This window comes from Triturus cristatus, chromosome 7 (assembly GCF_964204655.1).
Source record: "Triturus cristatus chromosome 7, aTriCri1.1, whole genome shotgun sequence".
NCBI lineage: Eukaryota > Metazoa > Chordata > Amphibia > Caudata > Salamandridae > Triturus > Triturus cristatus.
Window position 1 is genome coordinate 1,767,318,276 of NC_140590.1, and position 15,397 is coordinate 1,767,333,672.

At 42.2% G+C, this 15,397-nt stretch overlaps 1 protein-coding gene across 1 annotated transcript in view; it reads left to right on the plus strand.

Moving 5' to 3' along the window:
- LOC146813026 (uncharacterized) overlaps window positions 1-15,397 on the plus strand; it is a 112,790-nt gene that overhangs the window by 81,018 nt on the left and 16,375 nt on the right. The window contains exon 5 of the mRNA XM_085615246.1: window positions 3,414-3,520. Coding sequence (XP_085471372.1) covers window positions 3,414-3,520 — 107 coding nt within the window. The remainder of the gene's footprint in view (window positions 1-3,413; window positions 3,521-15,397) is intronic.

Sequence of the window (15,397 nt, forward strand, 5' to 3'; positions counted from 1 at the left end):
TTGTGAGGTGCCCAAACAGTTTCTGCTAGCACTAGAATAAATCTTAATATAATATCTTACAAAGGTTTCATTTATTTCTTCCAGTTGATCGACCCTGTCACCCTGGTCTGTTCAAATTGACGGGATTTGCAAGCTTCTTTTGGTAGAGTTAGCCAGCCAGGCCAACAGTGTTCCAACCCTGTCCTGTTCTGCATGTGCTTGTGTCATGTGCGCCTTATAATCACAACAGCCTAGGCGTTTAGCGCACTCCTCCAAGTTCTCTTTTGTGTCTAGCAGCTCCTGTTGCAGCTTCGGTTTCCCATGCCCTTCGTGTTCAGTGCTCCCAAGATTCTCCTCTTGTGTGTCAATTTCTGTCAATGATGTCCAGCAGACTCCCACTGATTGCAATTTGCATGCTCTCTGCATTACCAGCTCCCACTTGGATAACACAGAGGAAGTAGTGCCGTAGTCAATAACCGAATTCCAGACACCCTCCCCTATGGTTTCATGAAAGACAGGGTTATCCATGTTGTCTATTTTCATTTCCAGCTCAGGATTAGCATCTGTCATTTGTCCCAAGACAGTGTCATAAATATCAGGTTGTGCTCACAAATAGTCCTCAAAGGGTATTCCATGTGTAGCATGGATCCCCAATATGTCGGGTGTGCATAAGACTGTGTCTAAGTGAACTGACAGTTCATGTAGGGCAGAGAAACATGAATAGTCTTGGTCTCTCGTGTAGGTCAACCTCCACACATCCGTGATCCCCTAGTGGTCTTGCCAATCATGAAATCTCCTCACTAGCGAGTGGCCGGAGAGTTCTCTAGCCGTTTAGCAGCACAGTGTCAGCTACACAGTTAAAGTCTCCCCCAATGATGACTAATCAGGGCCTAAAAGGTGCCATTGTTTAAGAGATTGTCCTCAAGAAGCCACTCTGATTGGTGTTAGGTGCGTATATGTTTACTATCTTAATATTTCTGCCGACCAGGACACCACAAGGGCTGGTGTATCACACCTTGTGTTGCCTTTCTCACTGAGGATCTGGAAACGCAATTCGGGTGATTTTCCATCTTGCAAAAATAGACTGAGTACTCTGTAAATATTGTTTAGCCCTGCCAGTGTTTTAGAAAGGTACCCCTTTTTGTTTGTTCAGGTTGGTTTCTTGCAATAGGGCCTGGTGTATCCTCTTCCATTTCAGAGGAGCCTGGACCTTGTAGAATTTTTCCATGTTATATAGGCCCCTGACATTCCAGGACATAATCCTTTACATAGCGCGTCTGTCTGCCATCTAAGTAATATATCGGCCCAGTCCTTCTCCAATCCTGGTCACTGGCCAGTGTGACCACTCGTTCCCCACCAACCCAATACAGTGCAAGGAGCATTGACAACCACAATAAACAAAACTATAGTATCCAACTCCCCCTCCTCCCCAGGAGAGAAAGGCAACACTTCACATCCTAAGGTTATAAAATGAAACAAGCAGTCATTTGGGCGCTGGTGCCCACACACCTAAGGGGAGGAGATACTCGAGGTGTCCGGAACCTTCACAGCAGTACCACTTAACATTCGGCCATGTCAAAGTATTTAGGTAGTCCATCTTTTGTCTGCAACTATATTAGGGCTGGAAAGGATGCCCCCCATACTTGTACAATAGAATCATATCCCCAGCCTCACATCACGTGTCCCCATCCAGCCAGAAAGGAGGAATGTAGATCTCAGACAAGATGGGTTATCATTCATGGGGTGATATGGGGTAGACAAGTGCGCTACCCACCTGAGTTGGGGCCAACTCGGAATCCGAAGTGGTCCGTTTAGCTGCTGCCTTCACCACGCTCTTCCTATCGTGTTGGGATTGGGCTGCTGATGGGAAGCCTCCTCGATTGCGCTTGTTACAAGAGCCCGGTCACTCGGCATAGAAAGGTTGCAAGCCAGTAAGCTCTGGTCCCTCAATTCATGGGTGCATCCCTATTCAATCTCATACTTCTTGTCGATCTGAGAAGAACTTGGTGCCTCGGCCCGTGATCACACACAGCTTTACTGGATACAGCATCACATATGTTACGCCAACAGCCAGTGTGAAATATAGAAAAATAATTACTCAGTTGTTCTCCACATGGAAGTCGCCGTCTTCCAGGGCTTGTCACAGTATGTGGTCTCTGTCTCGACAGTGAAATTGCCTCACTACCCTTAGGCACAGGACCCTATGAGCACGTTCAAGGGCAAAGAAGGAAGACAATCTCTCTTGAGCCACAGTTTCTCTGAGCCATACCTCCAGGAAGGCCACCATATCATTGCCCTCCACTCTCTTTAACAGGCCCACCACTGACGTTCTGCATAATTCTGTTCAAGCAAGTGGACCCAATTCATCATATCGGCCACCTGAGTTTTCAAGACTCCTGTCACAGGAGCAAGTGTTACCAGTGACTGTTCTTTGTTACTCATCCAGTAGTTTATGCTCTTCATCACAGAGGAGTAGTATGTCTTCCACCACTGCATCCATCTTCAGTTTGAGAGCTTCTTTGGTGTGTTTGATGGGCAGTAGAGTAGAATCTAGTCTGTCTCCTGGTATAGGGGCTCCAGCAATGGCCAAGAGCTTCTGTCCAAGTAATCGCAATGAGGCCCTGTTCTCTAAACCACCCCCCCCCCCCGGTCGCCAGGTGACATATCCTTCCAGCGAGATGTAAACCCCATGACGAAGGTAGCCACTGCACTCAGACACTCTATGCATCATCAGATTTTCAGGATTCAGACCGGATCGGAACAGCCCCATGTGCCTCCGATAGCAAGTGGGAAAATGGGCACCAAAGCCCCTAGCAAGGCCGCCATTAGCCCAAATCTGACATGTTTGGTTAAGTTGCGGTGGTGGTGGTGGTGGGGGGGGGTTGGTTGTTGTTGGGTGGGATTGTCTGGCAACTGAGGCAGGAGTGCAAAACCTCCACTAATGGCCAATCAAGGCCTCAAGATCTGGGCATGCTACAAGGGCCCAGCATCAGGTGGCGAAGGGTTATCAGTGCGGACGGCCTTGAGGCACAGCAAATGCGACCGTAAGGCACAGGCATCTAATGCCCACTCTACCCCTTATTTTTTCAGAGGGGTAGGAGCATGCAGCGAGTCTGGATGGTGCCAGATAGCAGCGCCCTGCCAGGAGCTCTGCCAAATGCTGCCTACACCTTGTGCGTTAAGCCAGGACCCCTCTCAACAAAGTTTACTTGTGATATTTACGGTAGCTTACTAATAGTGTCTATGAAAAGAAGTAACCAAAGAAATTTGTATTAAAAATTATCCTATTTCACCTGATTTTCAATCCTAAATTGCCACTGTCTTATTTCATTTTAGAAAGCTGTTTGCTGATCTGAGCACTGATTTCATTGAGTCATTTTACTCAAACCTAATGAGCACGTTACAGGGTGTTCCTTTTTCCATCTTATTTACAGAATTTCACGCTGCGTTACAAAGGGGATCATAATCACTGGATTGGCTTGAGGAGGGATGATGTGACTCAACCCTGGACATGGGTCAATGGCACCAAATACAACAACTGGTAAGTCCTCGTTTGTTTGCTGCCAGACATTTTCAGTCACTAATCCTATTGTGAAGCTAATCACAAACCAGCGTGCAGCCCAAAACTGCTACCTTTGTTGAAAACAAAGTCTCACATGCAAACACAGCTGTTCTGTCTAAAACACTGGTTGTTTTTTAAGTTTCACCTGTGCTTGAGAAATGTATTGTTTTCAATATATCCTATTTATCAAAAGAGGGGGACTCTAAGAGCTATTCAAACGGTCCGATGACCCGTGCTCCCGAATTTAAACTTATACCAAAGGGAGTCACCGTTCCTAAGTAGAGATAGAGAGAAGGGAAGTAAGAAGTACTCTCATTGTGTGCTACTCTAATTGTGGGGAGCTGTGTTTCCTCACCTTGATGCCCTCACACACCCCGAAGGATGTCATGCTTCATCATTGGGCTTTTGCTCCTCGTCTGGCCGGCCCTACAATACCCTACGGGTCCCCTGATGGGTCTCTTTTTCAGAGATCTTTTGATGAAGCTGCATGGGTGTGTGGGTGTAATTTGCTGTGAAGTCCTAGAAGGTGTATTAAAAAATGGCTGGAGGGAGAGTGATTAATTTTTATTAAGGTGATCCCTCATTTTTAAAACAAAGTGTATGGTGCTGCTTTAAGGATTATTATGTCCCTTGGTAGCTGGGTGATTATATGTCCCTAATGGGTATATGTTCTGGTCAACATATTTCACGCTTTAGTGGTCTCAGGGGGAGACTGCCAGGCCTTGGCCCCCAGTCCTGGTCACAGGCAGGAGTCTTGCAGAGCTTCCCCTCCACACACAGCCTGTCTGGCTGCTTGGCACATGGCAATATTTTAGTTCTCAAGCTCCCATTCTTATAGTTCATTTCCAGACACCAAATGTGATTTACGGTCTGAGTTTTTGAAGTTTATGTTGGGGGACTGCTTCTTATTGAAGTCCCATTCATCTGCTCTCTATTCCTCTGAAAAGCAGTCTGTCACAGAAGGAGCGACTTCAGAGCTGTTAGCCCCACAACACAGGTCATGGAAGTGCCTAGAGTTCACACTTGGATGTCAGCCACAGTGATACGTGTATGAAAAAGTTAGTCCGGGCCCCAGCTCTACTCTTTATGATTCTCTTATTGAGCCCATCTCCTTTCAGAGGTGTTCACTTAAGTCCCTTTTTTGTGACCTCTCACTGAATCCAAGAGCTCCCTTTGAAGTGTATGGTGGAAGCCTGGCTCTCCCCTCTCCAGTGTGTGTCCCATGCAGCTTACAGGAATGCAGCAATACACAAATCTGTCTTGGGGATTCCCCTACACCCTCTCGTCATATTTAACCATGCAGGTCTGGGTCTCCAATAATGCCTTGTACCTTTCATAGGCACATATACACCTGTGCAAGTATACAGCAGACATACACTGTACAGTACTATATCACCTATTGGCGCATATAGTCCCAGCACATACATTTACCATGCACTATCCCTGGGTGGAGTTTGCGGAGTTCTGCTTTGCGAAACTCCATGAAGTGGCCAAAAAGCTCAACCGCACTACGTGGAGTTCCGCAAGCGGTGGAGTGCGCTAGGTCGTGCTGTTTGTGGTGATTTTTAACATCAGGTGTTTGTCCTGCACTGGAAAATCTGCGCGCTATGCCCAACGCAAATGGGCGCTGCTTCTTTCTGCTGCTCGAGTAGATGTTCTACACAAGTGGCAGCTTTCTCAACGCGAAATGGAGGTTTCTCAATGTGAGCGGTCGCGGCCATCTGCAACACGCCGCATTGAGTAAGATCTTTCTCGTTCGTGTTCGCCAACTTAACATTGGTGAGTGAGGAAAAACTCCACTCCGTGCAGCAGAGTTTTTCAGAACTCCCATTTTCACGCCCAGGCCTACCAAGCACCCCCTGCACAGCACTGCATGTTTCATGTATTGTACCTTTCCTAGGTATATACACTCAGCACAAATACACCACTTATGCTCTGCACAGCACTACACAATAAACCACTTTAGGTCAAGGTCTGTGTTAAGCATACAGCAGAGGAACTTTAAAATAAGTGAGGCTTTTTTTGGGTACTTACCGGGTTGTTTTTTTTTGCAAACTAGTGAAAATAAATTTCTTGGCAGACTGCTAGCGGTACCCAGAATAACGGCCAGTATTATCACCCACACCAAGATTGGTCTATCCTATATAGATGATCTGATCAATATCGTACAACTTCTATTGTGGGTAAAAATTTAGAGCTCCCCCTCACCAAATTCTCTCGGCAAGTGCTCTCAGATTGTTTCAACCCAGATGACGGTGAGAACATTGCCTGGCTAGCCTATATCAGAAAATCATTCCTTGACCACGGTGTCCCGCATTTATTTTATTTGCCAAATTAGATTTATAGTTATACGAGGTCCCTCATATGATCTTTATTTCAAAGTCAAAGGTACTCGATAAGGGCAAATAAGGCTCAATCCATGGATACCGTGCAATATCATATGGAGATCACATCCAATGAAAGGATTTAACAATATTACATTGGACCTCCAATCTGGAGCATACATTTTATTTAATTTGATTAAGGCTATGTACAACTCATATCATGGTGGCTTTTCCACTGCAGTTGGTTTTCCTTTTTGCCCTGCTGTCTCTGTGATAACATCAGTAAGCAATCTTTCATCCATTTTGTTTTTTTCTGTAGTTTTCATTTTATCCCTTGAGTCCGTTTTCTACACCCTATTCTACACTCAACAAATCTAAGGACGGCTAGTGTTGACGTTACTTTTTTGTAAAACTTCAGGACCCTTAATCACTTTGGCATGCTGTAACCAGCTGTGTTTGTCACTCGACAGGGATTAGAAGAGACATAAAACCCTCTTTTCATCCAGCTTTGTAGCCTATGTTACAATTTTACTCATAACTTGCTAATCTACAAATTGTATTTAATGATGCATTGTGTGTGTTTTTTTTTGGCATGCTGTAACCAGCTGTGTTTGTCACTCGACAGGGATTAGAAGAGACATAAAACCTTCTTTTCATCCAGCTTTGTAGCCTATGTTACAATTTTACTCATAACCTGCTAATCTACAAATTGTATTTAATGATGCATTGTGTGTGTTTTTAATTTTCATGTTTTTCTATTATGTGTGATGCCTTTTTATGGCTATATATTAGCCGATTAAAAAATATAGGAGAGGATCCTACTCACCAAAGGGACAGGACACCAAGATAAGACACTTCTGTCAAAAATAAGATCCCTTTGGGCTCCTTTAAAGCATACAAATTCCTATTACTGTCATACAAACACATTAATACCATGCTTACAATATACCAATCATCCATTACTGAATAGAAACCAAAAAAATAGGGACTGAAAAGCCTCCAAGCTGACTCCTTCTGTCTGTGAAATTATTCAATAAATGATAGATGGGTTTTATATCAATGTTAATATCTAAAGTGTATTGATGGTATATCCATTACTTTGGAAATCGTTTTTTATTAGTGTTTTTATCAATTGAATTCGAATTGGATCTTCAACAATAAAAGACACATTATATTTTTATACTATATTCCTTTGGTTTCTATTCAGTAATGGTGATTGGTATAGTGTATGCATGGTATTAATGTGTTTGTATGACTGTAATAGTCATTCCTATAGTAGCCTCAAAGGACATTAGTAATTAGTAATCTCGCTGTTCTGATCATCCCTCATCAGCTCATTTAGGCGGTCCTAGCGCGTAGATACCCTTATGGGGTGATTCGGGCGCTCTATAAGCAAAATAAATAAATGTCCATAAGAAAATTAGGAGGATTCTCCTCCTATGGGATGAGTGGGAAGGGGGTAACAGGGTGTGAGGAGCATCGCAGAGATTTTTAAAATAAATCTTCAGTAACCTTTTGTATACCTTAGCTACCTCAGATAAGGTGTCAACAGAGACAAATCCTGGTAATCGGTTAATTGGTAGGAAACTATATCATCTATAATATGGGGGCTACAGGTAGAAGGGGAGAAGGCCTTGTACGAATATTATCGTGGAACAAAAATGCCCTGCACACAAATAAACAGACAAAAAAGAATCCTACAATACTTGCGAGACTCCCAAGCGCAGAAGGAGGCACACTTAACTTGTACAGAATTCTTAGAACTCTTTAAGTTTCACAAATGGCTCCATCAAGTTGTTTTCACAGATCAAGATTGTTGTACTAATGGAGTGGCAATTATAGTAAAAATAATATCCGAGCCACTATAACAGTATATGGACAATACAAGAAGGTGAATAATTTCCACCATACATATGTATGATATAAGCTATACACTAGTGGGATATTATGGCCTAAATTTGGACGATTATAACCCAATAAAATATATCCAACTAAATCTTTTGGATCTCCCTGCTCCTATCTTAATGTCTTACTGGTTAATTGGTTGAATAAGTCTTCTAGATTAGAGTTATTACATTCCCCTCACCCCAGATGCAGTCATGCATTAAAAATATAAAATTGGAGCTCAGTAGAAGGAGAATGGGAAAAAAGAGAGAATATCCATTTCAAAATAAAAAGTACGGTCATGCCTCAAGAATTGAATACTTTTAGTTGACCAATTATTGGTTGAGGCAGTCAGTAATATTACTCATTTGCCTGCATATATATCTGAGAATCCCTCCATAATGTTAGAGCTAAATCTCCCCCAAGAAATGGAGCTGAAGAGGTGGACGTTAGACCGCAGATTGCTTTTAGAGATAGAGGTAGCGGAGTCCCTTAAAATGCACACTGTCATTTTCTTTTTAGTTTAATTTAGGTTCAGCTCCTTGAAACCTGGTCTGGGTTGCCTTTAAGGCTTACAGCAGGAGAAGATTAAATAGTATTGCTTGGAATTGAAATAGAGAACATAAGAAAGAGTGCGGACAGTTGGATGAGGGTATGAGAAGATAAGAACAGTTGATGATTCAGAATACCACAAATAATCAAAAGAAGGTGATAGTTGTTGAGCTCCAGGAAACAAAAAATAAAGGGGCAGATTTACAAGCCCCTTACGTGACTTTTGCGCCGCCGTTGCGTCCCTTTTGTGATGCAGACACGAAGTAAATGTTGCGGCCCATTTACAACAGGACGCATCTAGGGAGATGCATCACGTTGTAAAGTCCTGCGTCACATTATACCTGCGTCTGGTATAATGTATGCAGGGTAGGTGTTCCCACGCAGGAAAGCCTCATAAAAGGGACGCAGTGAAATCTACAAGATTTCAATGTGTGACTTTTAGGACGCCACTGCGTCAAAACCTTACCCCTGCTTCAAGCTGGCATAAGGAGTGACACAGTGTATTGGAAATAGGCCACAACACGCATTGCTGAAATTGTGTTGTGCTTGCGACACAACTCCAGCAATGCGTGACTTTTCCACCAACAGATGCGTCAAAATTTCTGACGCATCTTTCAATCCTTGCGCTATAGTGCTGTGTATTATAAATATAGCGCATCTATGGTGGCGCAAGGGTTTTTCACTCAGGCGCAGAGAAACTGATGCATTTAAGATTCTTGTAAATCTGCCCCCATGTATGCAGTGTGGGCGTTCTCATGCAAAAAGCCATGTAGAACTGAAGCAGTGAAATCTACAAGATTTCACTGCGTCACTCTAAGCCATCACTGCGTCAAAATCCCTACGCCTGCTCAGACCAGGCGTAAGGAATGATGCAGGGCTTTTTGAATGGGACTCACCCATCTATTGTGGCGCACTGCTGGAGTTGCGTCACTTTCATGAGCAACTCCAGCAATGCGTCACTTTTGGGCCAACAGATGCGTCAGAATTTCTCATGCATCTGGTAATCCTTGCACTATGGAGAACTGTATTGTAAATACAGCGCATCCATAGAGGCGCAAGGACATTTGGCGCTGGCGCAAGGAAACTGACGCATCTATGCAGATGCGTCATTTCCTTGTAAATCTGCCCCAAAGTTGCAAGATTAACGGAGGAGAGAATAAGGAAGAGGTGGGAGTCTAGTAAACTGGCACATTTTGAACAGTGACAAGTCACTGGCATGGAAAACAAAACCTGATTTAACAAGGAACCTTGTAAGGGAAGTAGAAAAGCAGGTCACTGGTGAGATAGTATCCAGCAGCAAGGAAATACAGGAGGCTTTTCTTGATTTATTTTGAGAAGTAGATGCGAAAGACCTAGACATTACGGAAAAGGGGTTTTAAAATGTGTGCCGCCTGATCTTCCTGTGAACCTCTCATACTTTTAAGCAGCAGCTCTAAATAGAGTGATTGGGCAGTTTGAAGTCTTGCAGGCTCTTAAAGGTTGTAAAATTAGTAAAGTAGCAGACCCTGATGAGTTACCTAATGAGTTGTATAGGGTGCTGGCGGAACCAGTTATACCAGTTTTTTTACCCAGATTATTCATTGAGATTTTTAATAATTGGCTCAAGTTGCCTCCCTCTTGGAGGGAAGTAATAATTACCTTAGTGCTCAAACTTGATAAAAACTCTACAAGATTTGAATTACATAGGCCTATATCTCTGCTGAATAGCAACTACAAAATATTTGCAAATACACTAGCTAAGAGATTAAGTAATGTAGTAGGCTGCTTAATTCACAAGGATCAAAAGGGATTCATGACTGGGAATACCTCCATGAATGAACTCATGGTCTATTAGCTGCGATTGATATAGCCTCTACTTTTAATCTCCCTCTAGAGCTATTTATACTGTATGTTGCAAAAGTGTTCTGAGTCCATTGCTGAAGCAGAATAATCTGGCAGACAATTTTTGCAGGACAATCCAGCAAATTTATAAAAACCCTACTGCTAAAATCTTTTTAAATGGTTGCTTAACGTCTGAGCTTAGAATCACGAGAGGCACAAGGCAAGGCTACTCACTTCCCCTTCTGCTATTCAACCTCTACATAAAACCTTCAGCAAGAAAATTTAGGAAGGAGTCAGCAATTAATCCATTTAGGTATAACGGATGGGAAAAAAGGTTAATGACCATATAATATACACATCTGACTTAGAATGGGTGCTACTGATAATAGAAAAGGTAGTGCAGGATTTTGGAAATATGTCAGAATATCTGGTAAACTCAGAAAAAACAGAGATAATGGTCTGGAATTGCCCCGGCAAAAGCAGGCAAATCAAGTACATGAAATACTTAGGTGTTAGGATCACACAAGACCTAGACAAGATAGCAAATATGAGTTTAAAATGGCTCTATTAGAGGTCGACAAATTGCTAAGGAGCTTGCCATTAACTATCATGAGCAGAACTAATCTGATAAAAATTTTAATTTTACTAAAGTTTATCTTTCTTTTTAACCTATACTTTTTTTTTTTTTTTTCATTTCAAAAGAATTTTATTATTTTAAAAGCGCAAATATGACACATAAGATATAAACCAAAGTGATACAATTGATATCAGACAATAAGATAATAAATACATTAATATACAATTAATTGGTAGGAGAGCAATTCATTGTCATTCATTAATCTGCAGACATCAGATAAATAAATACTTAAGGAGGGAAGACCCAAAATGATGTCTGGCAAAGATATATATCAAAAGTATCACCTACAGATGGCAAATTAGGGAGAAGAGGGAAGAGAAGAAAGGAAGAAAGAAAAGACGGAAAGAATAGGAAAGAGAAGAGGAAAGAAAAAGAGAGACAAAGAGAAGGAAAGGAAGAGGAGAGGATTTCCAGAGGAAACACCCAACACACAAGACAACACTAACCAGACAAATCAAAGGGATATTGTTCCACCACCCCTTCAGAGGCCAACTTCATGTATGAATCTAGGGCTTCCCATACACCAGAGGAAATAGAAGGAGAAAGATGAGCATGATCCACTGACGTATGAGCACTTCGTAGAAAGGAAACCCAGGCCCACCAAGTATGGTAAGAGACAGACGAAAAGGATTTCCACTCCATGAGAATTACTTTGACTGCAATAGTTAACAAGAGGTCCAACAACTGGAGCTCCATGGGATCTAAAGGCAGAGGGACTGGGGCCGCCAACGGACCCAAAAGAATTAATGGAAGAGACAGTTGGAATTTGATGTTAAAGATGAGCATAAGGTGTTTGTGAACTAAATCCCAAAAGGGTTGGAGAAGGGAACAATCAAGGAACATATGTTGAAAATCGCCTGGTAGAAGCCCACAACTCCAGCATAAATTGTCTTCTTTGAGATTGAGTGAATACAGACGACTGGGAGTCCAATGAAGAAGATTAATAGAGAAAAACTTAGACTGCGTTAGAGAAGGGGCAATTTTGTTACGAAGAGAAAATTTACCAATATCTTGCCAGGTATCAGAAGAGATATGAGCAGTGACAGTATGATCAAAATGATGTAACCATTTTTGCTGTGTGACAGTATGGGAAGGGAGTGTAGAGGACGATAAAAATGTATAAATCCGAGACGCAACATGACCAGTCCTGATCCAAAGCTGAAAGAGCGTAATCAGCGGGGAAGAAGGATGAAGGTGTACTTTAGCAAGTGCAACCTTAATCTTAAGAAAAGTATAAAAATCTAAATTAGATAAAGAAAAATGTTGAGCAAGGGATGAGAAAGGGGAAGGATCATTGTTGGAATCATAGAGATGTTTAACAAGTGAGACACCTTTCCCAGCCCAGTAAGACATCAACTCAGGGTCAATATTAATTTTGATTTTAGAATTGCGCCAAATAGATGACCATCTAGTTTTATGTATTGGAACTGCTACCCTCTTATCAACCTTACGAACCGCAGCAATAGTGTCTAAAATAATAGAGCGAGAAAATGGAATAGAAAGGGTGTTTGTGGTCAAAAAAGATGCAGTCGGAAGAGGGGAGGCCAGTTCCTGTTCTATTGTCAACCAAGCTGGAGCATGAATAGATGGGGAAGAAAACCAAAGGGCACCCTGGGACGCCAGAAAAGCAGTTTGATATTTCCCCCAATCAGGAAAATTACAGCCCCCCATATCATAAGATTTCCGTAAAAATTTATAAGCAATCCTAGCCCTTCTATCATTCCATAAAAATTTAGAAGTAAGCAGATCAAGTTCATGGAAGAAGGAATCAGAAAGCCTTACTGGAAGCATAGAGGAAACAAAATTAATAATAGGAGTGATCATCATTTTTAGAGTTTGCATACGGCCCCACCAAGAAATATGCTTCGGAGACCAATTCTCTAAAAGACGTCTCACCTTAAGAATAGTTTGGGATTCATTATAAGAAGCCGTAGCATATAGGGTGGAACAAAAATAGATACCCAGATACTTTAAGTGTTGGGATTGCCATTTAAAGCCCGCCGAGCCCATATGAGAGGAGAAGCAGTAAGCATTTAAAGGAAACATCTCTGTCTTATCTTTGTTCAGAGTGTATCCTGAAACTTTTGAAAAAAGAGCAATCGTATCCGAAATAGCGGGGATGGCCAGAGCAATATCATCAGAAAAAATGAGAACATCATCTGCATATGCCGCAGTTTTTATCTGATGAGACCCAAAAGAGAACCCTTTAATATCTGGATGCGAGTCAATCATTCTGAGGAGAGGATCAATGGACAACAAAAATAGGAGAGGGGACAAAGGGCATCCTTGTCTAGTGCCCTGACAAAGGTTAAAAAAGGAAGACGTAGCACCATTCACCCGTATATTAGCTCTAGGTCGGGAGTACAGAGACATAACCATACGAATAAAGGAGTCACCAAGATTGTGTGCACGTAGGACCGCTCGTAGAAAAGGCCAAGAGACCTTATCAAAGGCCTTTTCAGCGTCAAGGGCCAAGGCTGCCGCCGGAAGATTAGATCGTTTAGCGGCGCCAAGAATATGACAAAAAGTACGAATATTATCCCGTGCAAGACGCCCCTTTACGAAACCTGTTTGGGAGGGATGAACCAAATGAGGAATAAAGGACTCTAATCGTTTAGCTAAAATTTTAGCAAAGATCTTGGCTTCCATGTTAAGGAGGGATATGGGACGAAAATTTTTGGGATCTGCGTGATCCTTCCCGTCTTTGGGGATAACTACAATAGTAGCATCCGCCGCAGAACCAGACACAGAGCCATCCTTAATAAACGCATCAAAAACGGATTGGAGTTTCGGGACAATCACGGGAATAAAGGTTTTATAAAACGCAATAGGATATCCATCGGGACCAGGAGCTTTACCAGACCGAGTAGCTTTAATCGCGGAAATGATTTCATCAGCAGTAATCGGGCAGTTTAATGATTGATTATCTTCCTCCGAAACAACTTTCAAAGGAACCGACTTCAAGAACTCCTGACATTGTTCAAAAGAAGCTTGAGCCAACGGGGTATACAAATTGTTATAAAAATCACGGAACACCTCAAGGATTTCTGCAGTTTGAAATTTTTTCCTACCAAGCTGGTCAGTAATAGAAGGAATTTGGAAAGTGTTATAAGAAGATTCCTGGAACTTTAAAGTGGCAGCAAGAATCTTGCCCGCACGATTTCTTAACAGCAGTCTCTTAGAATTCTGAGCCTGCAGGCCAATATGAGCTCTCTTAGTGACTATAGAATTGTATGAATATTTTAGATTTTTAATAGATTGGAGGTAGGTCTTGTTCTGAGAGTGGCGGAAAAGGGATTCCTGACGTTTGATCTCATCTGCTAAGTCCGTGAGTTCCTTTTTAATGGCAGCGTTTCTCTTCGACATACATTTAATGACCTGACCACGAAAAGTACATTTAAAAGAGTCCCAGAGAACAACAGGGGAGCTGACTGACCCAACATTCTCAATAAAAAAAGTCTCAATGTCATTGGAAAACTCTCGCACCAAGGACTCATCATGTAAAATTTCTGTGTTGAGTCTCCACGAGCGAGCTCGTGCCCTAGGGACAAAGGAGGTAAGAGAAAATGTGACTGCGGCGTGGTCAGAAACTAAAATAGGATGAATAAGCGGAGAAGAAGAAAATTGAACCAGAGAAGAATGAACCAAAAGATAGTCAATGCGTGAAAAGGACGAATGAGGGGAAGAAAAAAAGGAAAAGTCACTACCAGTGGGATTATGAAGACGCCATACATCCTGAAGATGGGTAAGAGAGCACATATTAATCATTTGTTTGTGTGCTTTAGGGGGACGAAAGTTAAAGGCAGAATTCCTATCCAAGATAGGGTCCATTGGCAAGTTAAAGTCACCACCTACAATAAGATTACCAGAGTGAGGAGTATCCTCGAGCTTTTTGGTAATCGCATTCCAAAAGGCCGGGTCATCCTTATTGGGGGCATAAATATTCATGACAAATAAGTCAGCATTACCATCGGACAACTTAGATAGTAACCAACGCCCCTCCGTATCCTGTTCAGAGGAAACGATAGATAAGCCAGAGTGTCTAGAAACTAAGGTAATTACTCCATTCCTTTTACCACAAGCATCTGAACAAGCAACATCAAAGACCCACTCTTTCTTCAGAAACAACGCCTCCTTGGCAGAGAGCTTTGTCTCCTGAAAAAGGACGAGATCCGAAGAAAGAGATTTACAGTAATCCAAAATCTTTGACCTTTTGACTGGATGATTTAACCCTTTAACATTAAGGGAAAGTATATTTAGTCCAGACATAGAACCATTATCAGGAAAAAAAGATATTCCATATGTGGCAAATGAAGCGCAACAACCAGGAGGGCTAACCAGCAGACATCAACAGCCAGCACAACACAGGGTGAGACCAAAGAGGAAATCCGAAGAGAAGAAAGGAAAGAAGAGGAAAAAGAAAGCAGGAGAGTACAGAGAAAGAGAGAGAGAAGAGCCAATCCGGCAGGTCTGAAAAAGACCAAATTCATACAAGGGGGGACATGGAAGAAAGAGCGAGGGGCCAACAGGAGAAATAACATCAACAGCATAAAAAGCCCCAGAGCAGTGCATAACCGGTTCTACATTTAAAAGGAAGGCACTATCTAAAAGCTAAGAACCGGAGATAAGTATCACTTA